Source organism: Platichthys flesus, chromosome 17 (assembly GCF_949316205.1).
Source record: "Platichthys flesus chromosome 17, fPlaFle2.1, whole genome shotgun sequence".
NCBI lineage: Eukaryota > Metazoa > Chordata > Actinopteri > Pleuronectiformes > Pleuronectidae > Platichthys > Platichthys flesus.
The window spans coordinates 5,238,548-5,261,160 of record NC_084961.1 but is presented as its reverse complement, the minus strand read 5'-3'; the positions used below and the strand labels follow the sequence as shown (position 1 = coordinate 5,261,160).

General features: G+C 42.2%; 1 protein-coding gene across 1 annotated transcript in view; it reads left to right on the top strand.

Annotated features, from left to right (window-relative positions):
* Window positions 1–22,613, top strand: part of stt3b (STT3 oligosaccharyltransferase complex catalytic subunit B) — a 65,263-nt gene that overhangs the window by 17,554 nt on the left and 25,096 nt on the right. The window contains exons 2-3 of the mRNA XM_062410134.1: window positions 10,028–10,136; window positions 15,767–16,054. Of these exons, the coding sequence (XP_062266118.1) occupies window positions 10,028–10,136; window positions 15,767–16,054 (397 nt within the window). The remainder of the gene's footprint in view (window positions 1–10,027; window positions 10,137–15,766; window positions 16,055–22,613) is intronic.

The following is a 22,613-nucleotide window of genomic DNA, read 5'->3' as shown; positions in this document are numbered from 1 at the left end:
ATACCTGCTTTGTTCAACAGCTATTCACGAGCTGGCTTTCTGCTTTCTGGCGCTGAGCAGGTAGTGTACATTGAGTTTTTGAAGCTTTTTCAATAACTCACTACTGTGGCTGAAAATAACTCTTATGAGAGCAGCGAGAGAGAAACCAGAACGGTAAAGTAGCAGTCAGACGGGTAAAACAATGAGCTGAAACTCATTATAAAGCTACTTAAAGCTGAGGGGAGCTGCAGACGAGGGCAATAACTCTCTGAAGGTTTCATCACTTGGAGAAACCCCTTTCAAACACTCTCATTGCTCTGTCATTTCAAACTACAGCTGATATAAGTTCCAAGGCTTTTCAAAGCTCACAGACACAAATATATTTGAAGGAGATACTTGTAGTGCCTTTGAGTTATACTTAAGTGAAGCATGTGGCTGAAAATATGGTGCAAATGGGTATTTTCTATCTCGACTGGTATATATTCTTGATACACCTGCAGAATTGAATTTTAATAAATTTTTCATTCAAAGTTTGAAATTATTTTCCACATGACTGCTTTGAATATTAAAGTGTTTTCGACCTTTTTAACATCATCGTCCACTCATGTGTAGATTAAATAGCCTCCAGTATTGACCGTTTCTCCTTTGCTTGTCCCCTACGATCTTTAATTATCCTCTGAGATTTAACACTGACCTGTTTCTGTTTGGTCTATCAGAGGTGGGAATCTCTTATTGGCTTTGTAAAATGAACTGCTGGGAGCTTAAAACTTTCCCTAGCTAACTTGTATATGTTGAATATCAACCCCCCCAGTTTGCACATTCCTGCGAGGGATGCTCATCTTTTCGCTTTCGCTTAATCTCGATTGCAAAGATTCATGCTTCTAATTTGCCCTCTGGCATCCATGTAGCATGCAGCAACTGGCACAGCAGCATCTGTTGCAATTAAAGTCCACACATCAGCTGTCAGACCAACGCTCAGAGCGTTCCTTTGGAGGAGTCGTATAAAACACATGGATAACTGCGTGTCTGAAAACAGATTTTTTGCAAATAACAATGATTCATCCCAAAAATAGTAGTCTTTGTGAAATGTTAATGGGCCGTCGATCAGTCTTTTCTGTAAGGAAAGGCATGACATTTAGTTTTTGTGAGCTGTACCAAAGTATTATTATGTATGCCAATTCTTAAGGTGAAAAGTTCAATATCTCCCTGCATGTTGCTGTGTATTTTGAGAGCTCGATATAATATTTGTTATTGTGGAGTGATATTTCAGCTGCTCTTCTGAATCTTCCCCTTCACAAAAGTAGATACAAAGGTGACCGAAATGTATTCCATAAATTAGCCGGAGTACTCATTGCTACAGGTAAGGCTGTAGTTTTTATCTTGACGATCCGTTGGAGAGAAGTTCAAGTGTTAGTGTTTTGCATATTCACCAAACGCTTAGTCAATATTTCTGGTCCCTGTCCAAGTTTCGTCAGGGATGTTCTTTGGAGATGGGAAGTTAAGCCAATCTCTGTAGGAAATTCAGAGTATTACAGCCCACAGTAGGAGAAGCTTAATCTTTTTAAATGATGCTTGGTTTGCACGGGAATATTCAAGCTATCACAGGAGATGATTCTCTTGTTTGTAGTTTACACTTTTGTTACAAGGGTGTATAATCATTTTATACCTCCTATCTTAGTTAAGAAAACTTTCTTCACTGTAAGTACCTTTGGGTTTAACCATTAATGGTTTGGGTTCAGATGCCTCATCCGTAATTACTGTCCAACACTAACCCAGCCTGTAGTTGGTTATTTGTATACCTCACAGTAGCTGCCTCTGTTAAGTGTTATTGGAGACAGCGAGCACAGTTGCTTCGTGTTTTTATCATAGATGGCTTTCCAGTATAAGTACTGATAATCTTAAACTAGCCTTTTAGTGCAAACTCCCCAAGTCTCTGTCTTCTTTGTTTCCACAACAGTATTCAAAGCATGTGTTTTTTTTATTAAGCTTTTCACAATCATCATACGCTCAGGTTATTTTCAGACAACAGACCCATCTGCCTCCCTCTGTTCTCCTTTGCATACTGAATGACCAAAGAGTAGAGTTCCCTGTGCGATGAATCAAATATACCTTTGTGTGACTTAAGTGCCTGCAATTCTTTTTTAGGGAAAGAGTGGTTTATATTTTTAGTACAACCCAGATACATACAAGGACAGGCGGTGGAAAGTTCTGCCTCTACTGTCTGTACAAAATTCTGTGCCAAATCATCATTTTTTTTTTAAAAAGTATAAATGACAACTTGTGACTCAAGGGTGGCGCCAGGAGAAAGGTCATGGTAACAACAAAGTAATGAGGAGGAACGATTCACACCAAGCAGTAAAACAAGGCTATTTCTCATATCTTTTTAGATGTCATTCCTATATTGGGAGGAAAAATGTTATGTTGTAGGAGTAGGGGCTGTCTGTCTGCCTCATTGGAAGCAGTTGAACAGGGACATTCTTGTCCGGGTGGTCGTGCAGCGGTATGGAGGCGCCAGGCCTCAACAGGAACCCCCCCCCATGCTCAACACCTCCGTCTCGCAGATATGCATGTATGTGACCGGGGGGCTCTGGAGCCCCGCCGCCCCAGAGCACGGCTTGCTTTTCCGCGGAGTGATTTTCAGGTCCGCCGCCCGCACCGCGGTCAGCAGCGGCATGAGCCGCTGCTGACCGCGGTGCGGGTTCAGGGTTCTAAAGTCTAAGACTTTAGAACCCTGTAGGTGACTCAGGCTTGCTTCGCTAACTTCTGGATCAGAGGAGTTTTGTGGTCCCGCGGGTGCGGACAGCAGCCCAGAGCCCTACTCTCTTTCGCACGTTTTAATCGCGCACGCTGCGATTAGAAAATCGCGTTTTATCAAATCGCGATTCGCAAATGCAATTAATCGTTCAGCCCTAGAGCCCATGCTTTTTTGCCATCAGAAATGTCTGTGTTGTGGTTTATTCCGAAATGCAGGAAGCTATCGAGTGTGAAATGACTGTTGCACAAAACTTCCTCTTTAGTTTTTTAATGGACCTCCACTGGCAGCAGACCTCCAGCCTAAGCCACATGGTTAAAGTTTTATACACATGCATTTAGTCATTAGCTTCAGAACAACTGCAGAGTTGTGCTGCCTCTGTTTAAGCTTCCTTAATTATCACTATCTTAAAAGCCTGCACCTCATCACTCTGGACCTATCACACGATTTTGTTTCACCAGCAGCCAGAAGAGTGATTCCATCAGCTTCTCTACTCCTGTTGAGCAATGAATGAGCCACTTAAATGATTCCAACAGTTAGACAATGTTTCACATTCTTGCCTTTGGACTCTCTTTGTTTTTTCAAGCTGCTCCTGCTGCATCCGTGATCACTGTGCATTCTCAATCCTGTTTGGATGATATATTATTCAATGCTTCTCCTTGTCTGCGTATAGCTTGTGTAAGCATCTTGTCCAGTTTGGCTAAGGAAATACGATAATTTAAGATCGATTGTTCTATTAGACCCGCAGGGTATTATTCGTCTCTGCCATTATGTTAGTTATTACCAAGCTGTTTTCACACAGGTGTGATGAGAACCCATGTGTCTGCGAAAACATAATTAGGATGTCAATAGCAGTGACTATATGCTCCTGTCTAACGCTGTGAATTAGGAATATGTGGAGTTCATTGGCTGATTGCCATTATAGAACTGTTATTGTACAAAAAGCAGTGTTTCAAAACTGAAAAAATATACTGATCCACATACCTGCAGTGTGACACTGAATAAACACATCCCCAGCAACACCAAGTACCAGACTGTGCTCGATTTCAGAATCGTATAACTCTGCTTCCAACAGTCTTTTCTATAACCCGAACTCTGTGTGAGTCTTTATTTTGACTGTCAAAATGCGGAGGCATCGGTGCAAATAAACAATGCTAGTTTATAGCTGTTCCATGTCTAATGGTCCCAGTTAGAGCTGAAGTAATGTGTATTGAAGTTATTCCCCCAGGCAAGTCAATATTTATGCCATCATGTCTCTTCACCTCAAAATGCAAAGGCATTTTTCAATTGGTATTCATTAGTGCACAGGCAGCTGTTTGGCTATTTGCATATTGACACGATGATCTTACACCCCATCCCTGACTTAAAAAACAAAACCATATGTTTGTGTTACTATTGCCAGCTGGTTAATTCTGAAAAGTTAAGATCATAGGGACATTTTTTTGTACTAACACTGCAGTAAAGACTGTTCAAAATACATATTTAATCAGTCCAATATTGTGATTGAAATTCCTGTGTTGGTTGTTCTCTTACAATGTTCTCAGTATGTCCTACATAGTGCCCATTCATTTTGTAAATGTTGCCCCCGTTTTCATTAAATTTGGAATACCCTTGCTGTAAGCGCTGCAGTCCTCTATTTGCTTCCCTTGGGATGCTAGGCAAGGTTATATGACTCTGCTGAGCCACATGATGTCCCTATCCTGCCTTCAACCTGTTTTTGTCACTGCAGTCACACTGACCAAATGCTAAGACAGGAACCCCAACAGGCTTCACACTCATCTCTACATGAGCGCAAACTAGTATTTAAGTATGTAGGCTGAAACCTTTGCTATTGGACTGTATTTAACTTGAAAGAATTCCCTTATAGAGCTTTGTTTCAAGCAGTGTTTAATATATTGCCGTGATTAACAAGTATTTTCGTTGCTGATTAGTCTCTCGATTAATTGGTTTGTCAGTTAAATGTCAAAGTAATAAATGGGTTCCCGCTGTAATTTCCTAAAGGCCAAGATATTGTTGTGTATTCAAATTGTTTTATCCAGTGAGCAAGTTGTTCAGAATGACAAAGAAAAGCAGCACATGAACTCAGCCTATAAGCAAAACAATTATTTAAACCTAAATATCTTTATCAACAAATCATTGAAGCTTTATCGTCTTGTTCAGCTATTTTCATGTTTGGTTTAAAGCGCTGTCTAATTTACAAAAGCTTTGCTCTTCCTGGACATTTTTAATTCAAAAGAGCAGCTCTACACTCGATATTCATTGGGAAAACATTGCTCACTGCAGTGTCAGCAAGTGTTCACGCAATGAAATCGGGATAATAATGTCCTTTTCCTATTTGGGATTTTGGAAATGGTTGACCTAGCAGAGTAATTAGCTTTATATTTATTATTTATTTTCTTCTGATTATTGTTCTCGAGCTCATTCGTTTGCCCGTTTGTGTAAACATCTCTGCATCAACCAGGAGCCACATTGAGCCTTCTGCACATCCTGGTTAGCTAGCAATTACAGCCAATATTTCATTTCATATTTAGCAACTCATAAATCTTGCAGTATTTCCACAATAATTGCAACCCCACAGCCACAAAATGGTGTTACCTTGCACATGCAAACATGCACATCCACCTTTTTAAAGGATGCTGTGCCCAGGATGCCTCATCTTGTCAGGTGATGGCAGGAATCCTGGACACACTATTAAAGCTTTGGCAGCTGTCCAGCAAACCTGTGTATTTGAAGATCCAGGCCACCAACGGCCCCCTAGCTTCATCTAAGGACCCCTCTTTTCATGGCACACTCTTTGATGAGATGTCATGTGTTGTGCTCCTTTCATTAAATACTTCTGAGACTGCTGCCTTTAGAAAAAAACCAATAACATGACACTGTGGAGATGATCAAACCTGGCCATCTGACGTGCGAAGCCCATGTTGTATTTGCTCTCCTTCCTTCTGGGTCGAGCCGGCCCTCATTTACAGGTTATTCATTCAGGCCTTGAACAGAGGTGGCTAATTAGTCAAGCCTGTGATTACACCCCTGGATCCAAAAGCCTATTTAGACTTTCACCATATTGAGAACAAGTGGGGGGAAAAGCAATGATGCATCTGATTATATAGTCGCGGAAGAGTGAGGCATTACTGGCTTGTAAACAGCAATGGAACCCACTTAGTCATGCTGCTGATGATGGCCCTGTCTCAACAGGAATCGGATAATCAGTGAAACGGACCTTGATTAAAATGAATCATGATGCCTGCAGGAGGCCTCGAGTGATCTAAAGTGCACAATATGCCACTCCTAATTGTCTCTTTTTTGGGAGCTTTGAGATATTATCTGAGGATTTAATACAGGGGCCCCTTTCCCCCTTCATCTTCCTGGCTATTAATCCCAGGGCTCGACAGTGCCACCATTTCACTAGCATTTGATACTAAAAATAGACTTACTCTGTAAAAACCTATTCAGTAGCAATCGCACTGTTAGGAATTAGGCACAAGCAGCCTCTATTTAGAAATTCTTTAGGTGTTGAAGCAGAAATGTTATAGATTCAGATGGATTCGACAATTTTGGAGATGACGTTTTGACCCCTGTCCGCTTGTTGGTTGGTATTTTTCTAAGTTTACGCGAAAACTACTGGATGCATAACCACAATCAACCACTACTTGGTGGAAGCATTGGAAATGGGACAGTTAAAAACCTATTTCATTATGGTGTGGCTCCGGACCAGGACACATTTTGATGTAGACCATTTTGCGCCATTTTCTTGGCAGCTCAGAGAATGAGTCATTGATCTTGCCATGTTAAGAGGACTGATATGTTTTGAATGTGTGCAATTTGATGTAGATTCAAATAGAAACCCAGATCCAAAGAATTTCCTGAATGTCCTTGGCGGGGAGTTATTGTTAATATAAAGCACATTTGTGTTAATGTGCTATTAAAATTCTTCATGCACTACTCCTCCCCCCCCCCCAAACTTAGTACCACATGTGCTCTTCGGGGAAAAGTGTAGGAATCGAGCCATGAATCCAGGAGTGAGTTTTGCGGTGTAAAGGTTGTGTTGCTTAGCTTGAAGCTTCTCTTGCCAGTGGTGGAAGGTGCTGCAGTGGCATAGCGAGTAATCATGTGCTCTGTCGCTTGAGACCATATTGGCAGCTGCACATTAAATTGCTAATGTGGCTGGCAGAGCTACATTATCCGCACCATCAAAGTGACAAGGGCGGGGATAAAGCACTCTGCTTGGCTGTCCATGAGACCATTGGAGAATGGGTTTTCTGCATAAGGCTTGGCGTTGGACAAATTTGTCTTTTATAATATTTTCTTAGAATTTGCTTTGTTTCCGCGTCGCTGATTTGACAGATGCAGAAAGATGAGGCAGAAGTGGCCAGTTCCACCTGCAGTGGAGGTCCCACTGTGCTCAAGCTTCCTCACAGCTGGCTGACTCTAGCTTTGGACTGAATAGCACCGGGGCTCTTTGCACACCTCAGTATGTAAGGAAATGGACTCAGTCACTGGAAGAACAATAGTATTGTCTGGACTGATATCCGTTGAACGAAAGAGCAGTTTGATAAGTTTGCGGTGCAGGTAATGTGAAGCCAGTTGAGCTTTTCCAGGATAGACGAATTACATTGTGAAGGACATGACTGAGTCTTTAATGGCTTATTAAATTTAAATATAATTATACTTCGCCAGTACTGAGATCCAAGTATATTTGTATCTGTGCAGTGGTTTGTTTTTCCTAGACTTTCCTGCATCCGGATTCCAACCCTCAGGCCGCAGGTTGAGTGATATGATATGATTGTCTGAGGAGCCACAAGGATAAACACTGAGGCCAGCTCCTCATAGCGTCTCAAGATCACTTTAGGACAGTGTCCTTTAAAGTAACACTTTCTATTTTCCTCCTCACGTTTTCATAAAATGTATAGAGAAGTTTTCACATTTGATTTCTATTCACTTTACTCACATCAGCAAACTAATAATAACTGACTTAAATTGTAAGTGGGGATATAAAAAAAAAAAAAAACAGGATATTTTGGGAAAAGTGGGGATTTTTTAAAGGATGAAATAAGTGGGCTCAGTATAGAGGCGAGATCAGTTCCCATTATTGGATTTGAAGTGAGCCCCCCCCCCCCCCCGTGCTGTCTGGGAAAGAAAGCCAAGATGGGAGGCCCTGGATGATGGAGGAGGGCTTCAGGTGCAATGTGAAGGCGTTAGAAAACCAAGCACCCTGTGATGATAAATGAGCCTCACCTCATGCCAGCATTTTAAGCACACTGTACAGATCGCAAGTGTGCGCAGCCCACACTGCTGCTGCTTTGTGACCACGACTGCTTCCTCTCCCTCTAGCATCGTCTGACTTGTATTTACACAAACACTAACACACACGGCCATAAACCGAATAAGTGCCTGCTGAAACTCAAGTGTGGTGATTTTGTTTTGGGCTGTTGACCTGAGTCACCTGTGCTTTTTCCGAGGCCATGCCTTTTTTCCCCCTGCTTGTGTGTCTTAGTCGACTCTAAATACTCAGGCCATGATTAATGTACCAGGAGCCTTAATTGCCAGAATGTCAATATAAATTTATTTGCCCATAATTACCTCTACCAAGCAGGTTGTGTGTTGGTCCCATTTAATTGTTAGTATTTAAGGGTAGTAGAGCTTTAAATTAAATTTGCCCAATGTTACTCCTGCAGCAAGTCCAGCATGTTTTATTTCCAAATTGAATGTATTTAAACATTACAAAATGTTCTCTGATATTCTCATTAACTATTGCAACTTGATAAATAAAACATGCACGATTGTCCGTCAGTCCATTATGATGCAGATTTAGATTTAGATGCACATAATACGTATTTTTTTATTTGAGCACTCAACTGTAATTTTGTGGCTCTATAGGTTTCTTCCAAACTATGTTTTTACTTTTCAAGCACCTAAAGCGGAGAAGCATGGAAGCTGCTGGCTCAGTTTTATTTTGAAAACATTTTGACACGACTACGCAGTTCACTTCCATTCAGTCACAGCTCAACCTCAAGAGGGGAAGACGCAACACTGTAAAAACGATCTGAAGCAGTTCTTGTCCTTGGTTAAAGAAAGTGAATCCCTCTTTTTACTTTTTACCATTACTGTTTCTTTATGTAACAGAGCAACCAGCTGCAGATTAGTACATCTGCTTCTTGTTCACACCAGCACGCACTTGCCCAATCTATGTAAATAGTCAGGTGATGTTGGTTCAATGTGGACTGGGATTATCACTGATACAGAGATTAAATGCTCAGTCAAAGATAGTTTTGGATTAAGCCTTATTCTCTCTCTGACATGATAGGTGATGAAAGCTTAGTAGTGTATTGAGTGAGTTGTGGTGACCAGATGATTTGCAAGTGCACACCATGATACTGAGAACCCGCAGCTCACCAGCCATGCATGTGAATGTTGCACTGCATTATTTGGAATTGCGTAAGCTCCTTATTGTACTCGTACCTTTTGTTGGTTGACAGTATTGTCATACATGTGTAATACCAATCAAAGATCCTCTCCTGAGCCGATTAGTCACAGACACAAGGATATCACTCCTCCTCTTTGCTATACTGCACATCGCTATTCGAACAAGCCAAAACGGGTAACTGTCTTTTTTTTGTTGTTGTGGTGTAGGTTCTTTATGCATCAAGTGTATCATGGGCCTCTGAACATAAAGCAGCCCACATTAATGAGTTGTGTAGAGAAAAAGGTGCCTCTGAAAATCTACCTAACACTAGCTTCATCCTCGTTGGCAGAAGTCCTCTTAACACTGTCAGCTCTTTCGTTCTGCTTCTTGACAGTGATCCAACCCCCTCAGCTTACCACAGCTACAGTGTGAATCCAGGCCTGTTTACAGTCATATTCCTTATATTGGTTCTTATTTTCGTTATATCTCTGTTTCGACACCAGACCCATTTATGTCTTTGCCACCTCAGCACAAGCAAGTGGTTGCTGTTGGAATTATCTGTACAATACGTGGGCTTTGTTCTGAAAAAATGCCACTGTGTGTTGGAGTAGTTGGCGTGAGCACAAAAGCTCACACAATGAAATTGAGGCTTTATTTGTCCAATTGTAAAAAGGCAACGTCTCCGCAGCTTACCCATTCCTCCTGCCCCCCCCGAAAATCTGAATATAAAATGACCCATTCTTCCTCGATAAGTGTTTTTTTTTTTTGCGCTATCAATAGCTATAACATTCTGTCAAAGTGTGGTCTATAAATGGAAATGTATAGTCTTCTGTGTGTGGTTAATATCTTACAATATACTGAGCTCTGCCTCTTCTCTTTCTCCTCTGTTGCCTCAGGTTCAACTATAGATCAACACATCATCTCACCACAAATGGCTTCTACGAGTTCCTCAACTGGTTTGATGAAAGGGCCTGGTACCCCTTGGGCAGGATCGTTGGCGGCACAGTAAGTTTTTCCCACATTCACTTGTTTCATTATTTGTCATCTCTGGGGCGTCGTTAGTATAAATCAGATTCAGTGAAAATGTCATCCCTGTGAAGTAAGAAGGAAATGATGTCTTGTGTTTGAATTAGCTGACACGAGCACATGCAGCCCTTTTCAAATAAGGGAGGAGAAAAATTATGCTTTTGCGTTATCGCACTGCTTGTCCTGTCCCGGAGGGCTTATGGAAAGAGATGGAATTGAGGCTCCATCTGACTGACGAGGAGCAGTGCAGCCCTCCTGGACAGAGTCCCACTGGGTGTCTGGTATGATGGTGCACATCTTGGAAATATGAAATGCTGAGGCCATTGATAGAGAAAGTTGTTTTCTAGAATGAGAGCTTTTCTCTAGTTTTCATGGTATAATCTAAAGGAGCAGCCGAAGGGTAGAGAATTCCTAATTTGGTCATCCACAGATTGGTTTGCTAAATTTTTTCCGATGATGCACAGCTGCCAGCTTAATCATTCTGTGACCTGCGGTGTGAAGTGTTTTTGTGCATCATAGTGTGAAGTGGTTGGGCCGAGAATCGGGTATTCTGCCAGGACAAAAATAAAACACTGTTTGGCCACATTGGGAGTCTGATCAGGAAACCACCCACACACGCCCTATTCATGAGCACATATTCATATGCAGCCATTATTTATGTTGTACTCAATGATTAATATGAGGAACAGTCTGTTGTTATGAGAGCATGTGGTCGGAGCATGGGATTATCTGAGGTGAGGCAGTGCAGAGATACCATAGAGCCGTTCAAGAAACAACAGCGAGCTTTCAACCCCCCCCCCCTCCACTGCTTCCCTGTTTACCTGCAGAAAGAAATGTTGTGAAACATTTCACTATTTCCTGTGAAAAATACAAGGTGCTGATTCCGTGCAATTTATCTCCCATTTCCCTGCCTCCCCTCCTCTGTGAGTCTCTCCCCCCGACCTCATCTTCTCAGCCATGCCTCCTGTGAGCGGTGAGGTCTGTGTGAGTAAAATACCTCTGGCCTATCCATCTCCCTCTCGTCTTTAACAACTCCACCTGCCGTCTTTTCTCTCAGCCGCGCTTCACGGACCCACCAGGGCTGCACTCAGGGCTGTAATTGCACCAGCTAATGATGCATCAGGACTACATAATCCGGGTCCTGCGTGTAAGATAAATGCTGAGATTTCTCCCAACGTGTGTTTCCGTTATTGGGTCCAGCTAAGAGGGGGTTAGCTCTTTCTTCTTTCTGCAGAGACTCAGACCTGCAGACTAATTTGAATGTCTCTTTGCATAGTTGAGGCAGGGAGGTCGGTTAATGCTGTGCATTGCATGTTGCTACTGTTGCAGCACCCAGCAGATGGTGCAGGGCGGGAGCTGTAGCCGCTCTACATTCTGATGTTAGAATATAGTATTCATTACTGAACAGGAGACCCTAGGCACTGGAATCCAAAAGCCATCCATCAGCATTCATCCGTCATAGGCAATTACAATCAGCTACTGGTAATTGCATTTGACAAGCCTGGCTTATAATAATGGATTTGCTGGTTCTGTACATGGATACTTGAGTTGGGCCTCGTACCCACAAGGTGCAAACTGAAACTCATGATTAAACTTGTAATCAGAATCGAGATTCCGTGGAAGAATGACGATTTATCTTCTGCATGCAAATAAGAATATCCTTCCTCTGTAAACTTCTCCTGGCATTTCATAAATTAATGTGCAAAGAAATAAATATAACCACTGAAAAATGATTTCCATCAAATGAACCATGTTCTTGAAGGAGCCATTTCAGATGAGAGGTGAGATGTCTGTAAAAGCCTCAAGCAAGTCCAGCTGTCTTTGTATAGCACTTAAAAACTCTTGAGCTCAAATTTACTTTCACTTATAAATCATTAGATTTTTCATTTGATCATTGCTTTAAATATTTAACTTCACTCGCCAGACGACCCTCAAACTAAAGAAATGTGAAATGGAAGAAATGATGGGTTCACACTGTATCACAGCAGGGGTTCTGTTTGAGGTACAAAGACAAATGGGTGCAGTGGTGAGTCAGTTTAATATTTAACTGGGTCTGGAGCGGAGCTGACGTCTATCTTTAGATGATTTAACTTTATGAACATCGACTGTTTCTCTGAACATCAACTATCTGTTATAAAGTATACCATTTATCTTAGATATAAAATGTTGCTTTGACCCTAGATGGCTTTGTCAGGCAGCTAAACGAAAACCGTTAAATATCCTACCAACACACAATGACTCGGATACCTTTTTAAAACAAAGACATTCAAATTAAAAGTTACTCTGAGGTATGGCCGTGTGAATCCTGATGACCCTGTCTGCCTAGTGTTAAACCGAGCAGTGAGAGTGTGGAGCAGAGTGGTTTCAGCGGCTATAATTTGTGGAGCGATTCTTCAGGCCAGGGTGCGTCTCTTAGCAATTACAAAGCCATTACATAGGTCATGTTGTCCTTGCAACGTGTGCTATTTTGTATGTGGATGAATGTTTCCACACCACTGCCTCTAAAACAAATTACACCTTTTATTCTAGACGGATAGTACTGTTGGGACATGTTAAACACAAAGAGTAGGTCTACTGGCATCAATGTGTTGATTTAGGTGCCACTTTACGCTTATGTCCCAAAAAGATGCGCTGTAGTAGAATGACTGTATAAGACTGAGAAGGTGTCAGTTATGTTAAGTCAGGTGATAAGACCACTATCGACAGTGAGGTCAAATATCGTGTGTACGTCTATTTTCTAAGTGCCAATTGGGTGCCATTGCCGTCCAAAGGCTATTATAACACGTCAATTAGCCCCTTCATTTTAATGGGTTGGCCTTTCTTACCATAACCCTGAGTTCTCAAAAGACTAACTATTTTCTTCTGGTTTGGTGATGATCGTTTAAAACGGTAGTTCCTGCTTGTGTTAGGAAATTACTGACTTTAAATGTCATAGTTATATATTTCTGACAGGTTCTCAAGGTTTATGTCGTAAGAAATTAAGCTTTATTGGTGTGAACTTTTGAGAGAAACACTTATGTATTGTTTTTGTCGTGTTATTGGATTATAAGAGATGATGGCAAGAAATGAAAAATAAATCTGATTCTTGAAGGGAGCAGATCGGTTGTAGCCCACAGTGGACATGGAATAAGTTGAGATGCGAGATGGAAAATCAATTTTTCTGCCTTCTGCCGTTAACTGGCCTCTCAATAGCAGGTTGATGGGTCATTCTGTCGGCCGTACTAAATGCAAATATCCTCCTATAACATGCAAATCTATGCGAAAAGGAGCAAGAACCATGAATTGATGCATAGAGCCGGCTACTGCAGAGACCTGACCAGCTGGCTCAGCGATAGAGCCATGCCAATCTCAGGCTTTTACCTGAAAGCCTGAAATTGACTATATGAGAAGCATGGCTGTGACTGGTTGCCAGGACAATCTGATGCTTTGCTCAGAGGCACCACAACTGTAGCTGCTGTAGAAACAAATAGCCCCTCACTCATTTACTGTGAAGGTTAATTGTCAAAATCCCACTTGTTTGCATGACTGAGCTAGATCTTTTTGTTTTTTAAGGCATAAACAGGCCTCGGGGAAGGAGGCCATTTAGCTGACTCCCACTCTGCATTCAGAATCATTAAGTCAAAGTGCGAGAGGTCTGATTTGCATCAAGCACGTGCCTGTAGAGCATGCAGGGGTGTTTTTATAAGCACCGGGGTCGTCTCAGATTGGTGCAGTTTGTCGCACAGACAACAACACAGGGCCTAATGCTTGAACTTAACTCAAAGAACAAGCATCTCTTCCTATTTCCACCTGTCATTACGTGTTGCCAGTGTGAGTGGTGGTCTGTTACCCCTCCAGATCCAGGTGGAATTCGTAAAACCACCTTTGCTCCACGGGTGTGATGGAGACTGTTTTCTGCTTTGTTCAACCTTTTACCCAGCCTGCACTCTGTTTTACACGTCCCTTCTCCCCCCTTCAACCCCTATAGCTCACTTGATCTCTCGCCCTCCTCTCCCTTTTATCTTTTATCATCTCTCCTCTACTGTCTGCCTCTGCCTTTCTCTAATGTGTCACTGTCCTTTCTCACCCCCATGCTCGCTCCCTCCTGTATCCTTACAAGCACCACTTTCTTTTTTTTTATTCAAAATCAGACGGATCATGCCGACTCTTCTCATTAATTGTGTATGGTAGTGTTAAGTCTCTTAAGCCCTCGGCTGGGTCACAAGACAGATGAGGCAGTTTCACTTAATGTGACCGGTCCAGCTGCCCCCTCCCTTATTGTTTGCCTTTCCCTCCCACCGACCCTCTGCTCCCCAGAGGACGACTGCCAGTGGCTCTTTCTCCTGAGCCACAGATAAGGAATGAAGGCCTCTCTAATGTGACAGTCCATATAACAGGACACAGCCGATGCCACTCTTTGTCGCCACAAGGACAATGAGTCAAGTGCATTTTTTTGTTAACAGCTTTTGTCACTTCTAGTTGCTGACATTGTCCTAATTAACAAGCTTTGTAATGCTCTTTGAAAGCCAATTTAGAGACCATGGACTTGTACAATCAACAAGCCAAAGCTTGTGCAAGAATTAACTTGCTGCTGTGATGAATCAAATTATCTCTGTAAAATTTTTGGGACCTTGGCCCAAAGACAGAGTTCAAAATGACTAATAATTACAGGAGTAGTTTTATAAATGGCAGGATACTGCTCCATTAGACCGAGTTCAATCCTCAGAGCCAAGAGGAAAGTCGAGGTTGATTTTCGTTGAAGCAGATTGGTTGATGAAGCTCAGGTCTCCTAGGCACTGGCTAATTAGAGACTTGCAAACCTGAGTTTATTAGCTGCAAGGCAAAGTGCATGGACTGCGGCTACAGTGCACACGCATCAGGGACATCACTCACACGTTAAACATAGCTTTGCTTTTTACTTCAGACAGCCAGTGCACTGCACCAGAGCCTAATTGGATCTGCTCTCATGTACAGACGAGACAGGGCCACGAGGCCTCGTCAACTCGGGCCCCAGCCTCAACTGACAGGGGGGTTTAATTATTCCTCAACTTTGTTTTGGAGAACAAACACAATAGTTTTTGATCATGGATTTATTCAACACAAGGGGAAAAAATGCCTGTTCCATCTTGTTCACCTCTGTTGTCTGCCATCGGTTTGAAGTGTTAGTCAGACAACCTCGGGCTCTGGAAAAATTGGTTTCGGCATTACTTTCACTGTTTGCTGCCATCGTATTGACGGACTAATGACTCGATCAATTCATGAGACAAGAGAAGACTGTGATGTGTAACTGTCAGAATTAACTATAGATTCATTTAGTTGTGCCACTAGGTGATGTCCGTAACCCGTATTTGCTGATCAAGAGCCAACATTGACTTTTGCGAATCACTGCTTTAACTATAAACAGCCACAATACATGTTGAAGCTCAGCAGTTTTAATGTATAATTACCTGCACAGACACAAATGTAACCCACTTCTTGACTAGTTGACAGAGACGTACAACTGTGAGGTGGTAATTCTATTTTTCTCTGTCTCTTTCCCTCAGCCCCCATTTCTCATGTCTGACTCTCAATCTCACCTACTTTTTATGTTGCTCTCCTTCTTACAATGTCTCTTTGCTTCCCTCCCTCAGGTATACCCAGGGTTAATGGTGACTGCGGGCCTCATCCACTATGTGCTCAACTTGCTCCACATCACTGTCCACATCCGTGACGTGTGCGTCTTTCTGGCACCGGTGTTCAGCGGTCTGACCGCCATCTCCACCTTCCTGCTGACAAAGGAGCTGTGGAACCAGGGTGCAGGGCTGCTGGCGGCCTGCTTCATCGCCATCGTCCCTGGCTATATCTCCCGCTCGGTGGCCGGCTCTTTCGACAACGAGGGCATCGCCATTTTCGCCCTGCAGTTCACCTACTACCTCTGGGTATGTACACTTTTTACTTGAAGGAGAAATGTTATAAGAGAGTATCTTGTTGCAAATGTATGATAGACTTGGCTCGCTAAGGTATTAAGTCTGTTTTAGCAGGAAAAATATGTCAAACTCGACCTCAGTTGAGTTTATGCTTTTTACTTTGTAGGGGCTATGCTTTATGAAGTCAGAAAAGAAGCTCTGTTTTCAAATGTAGCCTGGCCTCAGATGTTGAATTATTTATCTAGAGCCTTGAAAGGCACACCGACCATGTGGAGCCCAGGAAACGGCATGCTGCACTCTAAAACCTTCAGTCAGTTGACCTTTAAAGAGTGGAATTGAAAATATCTCAGGTTATAGGTTGAACTGCCCCCCCTCCTTCCTGCCGTCCTTTCCAAACATCCTTAAGGGGAGAACAGCAGGTTACGCCTCAGGTTAACTGACCTTGTTGAATTCATGGCGTCACTGTTTTGTGTTAGATGTTATGTTGTTAGGCGCGTGTGAAATTGAAGAGCACTGCTTTTCAAACCATTTTATCAGCATTCCCTTCTTCCTTGTTACTGGAGCTTAGTATTGAGGATTTCATCCTGCATTGAGCCGTATCCGTTCAGTGACACACACTTTTATCTTTTACTTTAAAACCCAGAATAAAAAAAAATGGCCACACCCAGAAAGGATGAAAGTGAAAATACAATTTTTGAAAGGAAATTTGAGATGTAGAAATACTTTTTGTATTCAGATAACACGCTTAATGAGTAGTCAGCTATTTCTAGTAAACCAGGTTTCTCCTGACATTAAAGAAATAGGTTGGGAATGTACACACCCCTTTGTATGCTACATCAACAGATAAGAACAGTGCAGTAGAAAATAATATTGTTGCAGAAATAGATGGAATGTAATAACACTAAATGATTAATAAAAACAGAGTGGAAATAGATGTGGATAATGTTGATTTTGCTGACATTACTTTAAACGCATTAGATAATCAACGCTTGTGAATTTCAAACATCTGTGTTCTTCTCTCATAAAGAGCATAGATGTGATCAATGCAGGATAATGTAACAGTCAATGCTAATCTCCTTCCTGCCTCTGAGGCTGCAGAGGCTTGATGGAGGCAAACGGCGGATACGATGAACGCATAAATATTACTGCCTGTCATTAGAGCACAGTGGACATACTTCTCATTTATAGAGCATCATGTCATCTTCCTGAATCTATAAAATGATTTTCTATTTAGAAAATTGCCTCCCTTTCCATGTCAACAGCATTGATGGAATATAAAGTTAGAGCAATTACCGTCACTGCTGTTAAAAATAATTTTAAACGCAGCAGAGCTGACCTGCGCGGGAGCAGGTGTCAAATGAATATGGCAGCGTATTTAAAGTGAGACCTTTTTTTTTTTTTTATGATGTAGATTTTATAAATGTAATAAGATAAAATGTATTCCAAGGAAATTGTTTGTAATTTGCACAGGGTTTCTTTTTATTAAATCGAATCCGAGTCATTCACCTCCATGCGATGAACCGCTTCCAAAAAATGCATACAACCATAAAACACTGAAATGTTTTATTCTTAATACTTGGCTGTAAATGATAGCCACATTTAATTGAATTATCACTAAGAGCAGAAATACAAGAAACTCAAATGCCAATCACACGGTGCTTACATTCTTTGCCTTTTCATTGCACCTGCTGCTCAGTTTACTTTGCAGAAGGATACTGTGTCTTGTTTTTTCTTAGACCGGAAGCTACGTTATTATTTAGCAGCGATTACTCCATGGTACGATGCCGCAGTGAGACCAGGGCAAATAAGCTGCATGTCTTTTATTGACCCACCGAAGCCGTGTAGTTGTTGGGAGATGCATCATTCACTGCTGCTTCAGAAGCGAGCCAGAGCTGCTCAAATAATGCATTCAAACTCAACCACAGTTTTATTTAAAACTAGATTGATTATTTTTTCATTATACCCTCGGTGGTCAAACGGGATCGCCTGCAGCTGCAACAAGATACCATCGCTTCTCAGAACATTGCAAGACCCGCAGGAGTCCCACACTTCTGCAGACTTTTATTTATCCGCTAAACAACGGTGAACGTCGGCGTTCAGGATAAATGTTCTGGCTTAGCTGAAAGTTTGGTGAGCCGGTTACTGCACAGCACACAGCCGCAGATAACAAAATACATAATCTATCTGCACAGCTAATGCAAAGACACGTTTCCTATAATTGTCATGAACTTTCCATTAGTAAATAAAATAATCTGTTACTTATATGTGCTTAAACGTTTCTTACGTAAGATGCTTTAAGTAAACCTGAAGTTGTCTTAGCCGCAGCTTAATAAGCCTGGAAACAAATTTAGCTAATAGTTATGTACTTTCATTTTTAGTTTCCATGATCACTATCACAACACTGTATTCTATATTGTTTACTGTTACAAGTCAGCTTTCTGGCGATGATAATGCTAATTTCACATGTATATAGTTTAACAGTCATTAGAATTCTAATTTAAAAAGACCCAGAAATGTCCCTCATTTAGTAACCTGCTGATTGGCAGTGCAGCTCCATGTTAAACTGGCTGATTAGAAGGAAAATATAATTCTCCAGCTGTTTTTATATGATTCAGGCGGGGGTGGTTGATCGTACACTATTTGTCCAAATTTCACTTTATGATTCCACACTGCTTTATGCTGTATTGTAAAGACATTCCGCACAGAAGCGTTTCATCCAGGTGGAAGTACCTAGAAGTATTTTAGCAGGTATTTCATCTTGCCATGTCTTACTGGTGTTTGGCATAGCACAACAAGCTTTGCAGTGCAGTTGGCGCTGGGTTGGAAGAGACCTCTTATCCGTTCAAGGATTCAGCCACCCCAGTTTATGTCACTTTGTGTAAGGCTGCATCGCTGCATGTGGTTTCAAGGTAGCATGAGTCACTAGGCTCGCCTGTGCTTGCACACAGCTCTGTGGCTTTCTTGAATTCGCTCACTGATCTGGCATCGACCCACCGTTTAGTGTCCGGGTGGCTGGCTGAGCGCGTCTGTTGTGTCTACAGTTAAAGTCGCAACACTACACAACTGGATCAGTGTCTGTGGGACTGTGTGCAACCAAGCAGCTGAGTGTCACTGGGAGAGTCTACACTACAACATTCAGCCTGGCTTAGGGAGAAAAACATACTTAGCAACTGTATGCACACAAATATACAATCATTCAAATACAGGGAAACACAAAACAAACCATAACCCACAAAACAAAACAAACCATCAAGATATTTATAGTCTGGATATGCAAGATTAGAGTGGATTAGACATCAGCCTGACACGACAGGGACAGATTGAAGAACATAGAATTATCACGCGGGAAAGTTGAGATCCTCAAATCAAGTAGCAAGAGTTTCAACAAAAACAAACCACGCTCGGATCAGTGTCTTTTCCACATTCTATCCATTTTTGTAGATATATCTCTCTAGAGCCACAACAAGATAACAAGTGTCACAATCCTTCCCCAGTCCCGACAGTCCTGTAAACCTCAGCGAGTCCACAAGTACTGTAATTATTCACTTGGCAGTGTGTAATGTCGTGACTCACAGCGGCTCATCTCGCAGCTCTCTTGTATATGACCTTTAAACCGAAAATTACCTTTTTGTAAAAAGAAACCACTTCGATCTTCATCATACCGCCCCGACTGAACAACTTACAACAAGTAACCACTTCATACCAGATGTACGCTGAGAAAAGGCTGAAATGCAAACACAGAGTTCAAGTTTTTACCCACCACTAGTAGCAACAGAAGACAAATGGTTTGAATAATGTGTATTTGTCAAAGAACCCTCATAACTGTAGAGCAGCTCAATCAACCCTTCCTTTTTAATTGTTGTCTCCGAGCTTCTGCAAAGCCTGTTCTCATTGGAAACATACATTGTGCTTAAACAGTAATTAAGCTCAATCATTGTCTCAAAATGTGCCGTGTCATCTGAGATAAGTCCTTGAATGTGATTTTGAGTGTGAACCCTATTCCAAAGTCATTTTTTATTCTGCAGGAGCGTTCAAATCCTCCCCATTTAACTTTTCAGGGCTCATCCAGAAATATGTCATTAATGTAATTATTTATCTCGCTCCTGGAATTGTGTATTAGAGGGGGTGTTTAACAACATCTGTTATTCTAATGGCCTCTTGTCATCTTGTTTGTATGGACAATACACAGGTAGGCAGGTGTTCATTGTGGCAGCCATCACTGCCTCTCAAGGTGATGTGTCATCAGCGGAGCGGTGCCATCAGAACCCCCCCGCCACTCACCCACCACCCTCTTGCATCGTCCGTTCTATTTGGCAAGGGCCCGGAAAAATAATCATCCCGGCCATGCACCACTGCTTCCCATTATCAGTCCCATTTACCCATATTTGTCTTTGTGTTTTCTTTTCCTCCACTCTGTTGTTCTTCCATCTCATCTCTCTCTAATTGTCTTTGTCTTCCTTTGTCCCCGCCATTGTTTAGCTTGTGCTGCATTCTGCTATCTGCTCCTTCATCTTGTTCTCCCTGCCTTGGTTTCCCTCTCTACAACTCATTAATGGTCATTCTTTTCTCCTGCTCTCTTTTTCCAGCCCGTCCTCTCCTCCACACGGCAAAAGCACAGAGTCATGCTCTCAAGTCTCAGCCCAATCTTCATTTTATCCACTAATAACCCATCCAACTCCAGCCGCTTAATCTGTGTTTACCCCCCCCTCCTTTCTCCCAAAACACACACACACACACAAACGCTCTCTTACCCTCCCATAATCTATAATTGAATCCTCCCTAACCCAGGAGAGCTACTCTTTTTAACACTGTAGCTTTTCATAACATGAATACACACATGAACATACACATCCACCCCCCCACACACAGAGCGTTGCCTTCCTCGTTTGCTCTAACCCCGTTCACCATGCCTACATTGTTGTAACAGTAATTCCACCCTTTCTCTCAGCTCACATTTAATTAAATGGACCAGTCTCACGCTGTGTCTTCACAAAAGGAGACATGGCTGGGAGGGCAGTTGGAAGAGTTGAGCTGAGGCACCAGTTGAGCACGGCTCGTACATGCACTGCACTGGGTGACACGCGGCTGAAAGCTGGCCGGGCCCCAGCCCGAGTGTGAATATTGTCTGAGGGAAACTAAGCAGTTTGTTGTCCTCCTACTCATCATCGTGCGGTTTCATCCATGGGGAAAGGGCAGTGTCCAGTCAGTTCTTCAGTTTAGCTGAAGCAAATGTAGTCTTATAAAAGAATTCGGTAATTAATTCCACCATCATGAAAGTCAAGTGTGTGATATGTGATGTGTCTTTCAGGTTCAGGTTACTGTTTGTAGCTGTTGGTTTGTAGGCTAAGAAAGAGGCGCCTGTTTGACAGAGCACAGTAATACTAAAAATAAATAAGAGGAATTAAAGGGTTACGGTCTATCAACATTTTAAAAGTATTTCAATATCTCTTAAATGTCAACTTTAATTGTAAGAAAGCAAAGTCGGACTAATTAAACCAGAATCACCCTAATGTGACATTACAGCAACTCATTTGATTCAATTTCTTGGTCTCACAAAATCGTTTTGTTTTTTTTCTTTTTTCTCTGTCCCTGTTTGATTGGACTGCCTTTAAGAAACGATCTATCCAGTAAAATAAATCATTTTCTTCTTCACTTGCATCACTCCAGAGCTGACGAAACTTGGCAACAATAAACCAAGCTCTTTGTAAGAATCCACTTCTAAATTGGAAAATGTCTCTCCAGACTGGACCTAAGTCAAGTTCACTGTAAGCAAGTAATTACTGGCTTTTATCATCACCATCATCTGTGTGATCAGAGAATAGACGGCAGAGAAAATCAAATCAGACATATGCTCTCCGGGAGGGATTTCAAATCAATGATCAGTGCACATATCACCCTGTGTGCCCTGGAGAAATAAATTTCATGTGAACGGGGCTTTGGTCCTCTGGTGTGCTCAGAGCAACAAGAGCCTAACACGCTGTCATTTCCTTCTTCAACACGCCGATCGTCCAGTTTCTCATGTGACAGAGTGAGAATCAGGTCACTACAGACCTACTTAGCGTGGCCTTCCTCAGCACACGCGGAAAGCAAAGCTCGAGGATGATTTTATTTTGGTCTCAAGTTGTTTCTGCGTGCATCAGCAGTCTGAAGCGGTGTGGTGCGTGTGTGGATCTATCTGTGCGGCCGATTGATTGGTGTCTAATCCATGGTTGGTCTGTGCCGGGTATTTGAGCAAGGCGAGACCACTTCGGGTCCAGCGACCATTAGTGGCCCCTCATCAGTAAAATCTCAAGTATTGTTGGATGTGATCAAGCCTCTCGACCACAGCAGCAGTTGGGACTACAAAACAAATGGCGACTGAAGGAGACGCGCTGCACAGATTTCAGATGTTCCTGCTATGATTGAAAGAGAACAACATGGCATTATCACAGAAACTGTGCCGCCTTCTGTTTGTAGTGTCCCGGAACCGCAGTCTGTAATTCTACGCGTCTCATTTTGATGTCGAGGCGTATATGGAAAACATACTGCTGTGATTCTTGTATCACTGTTTGTTCTTTCTTTCTCTCCTGCA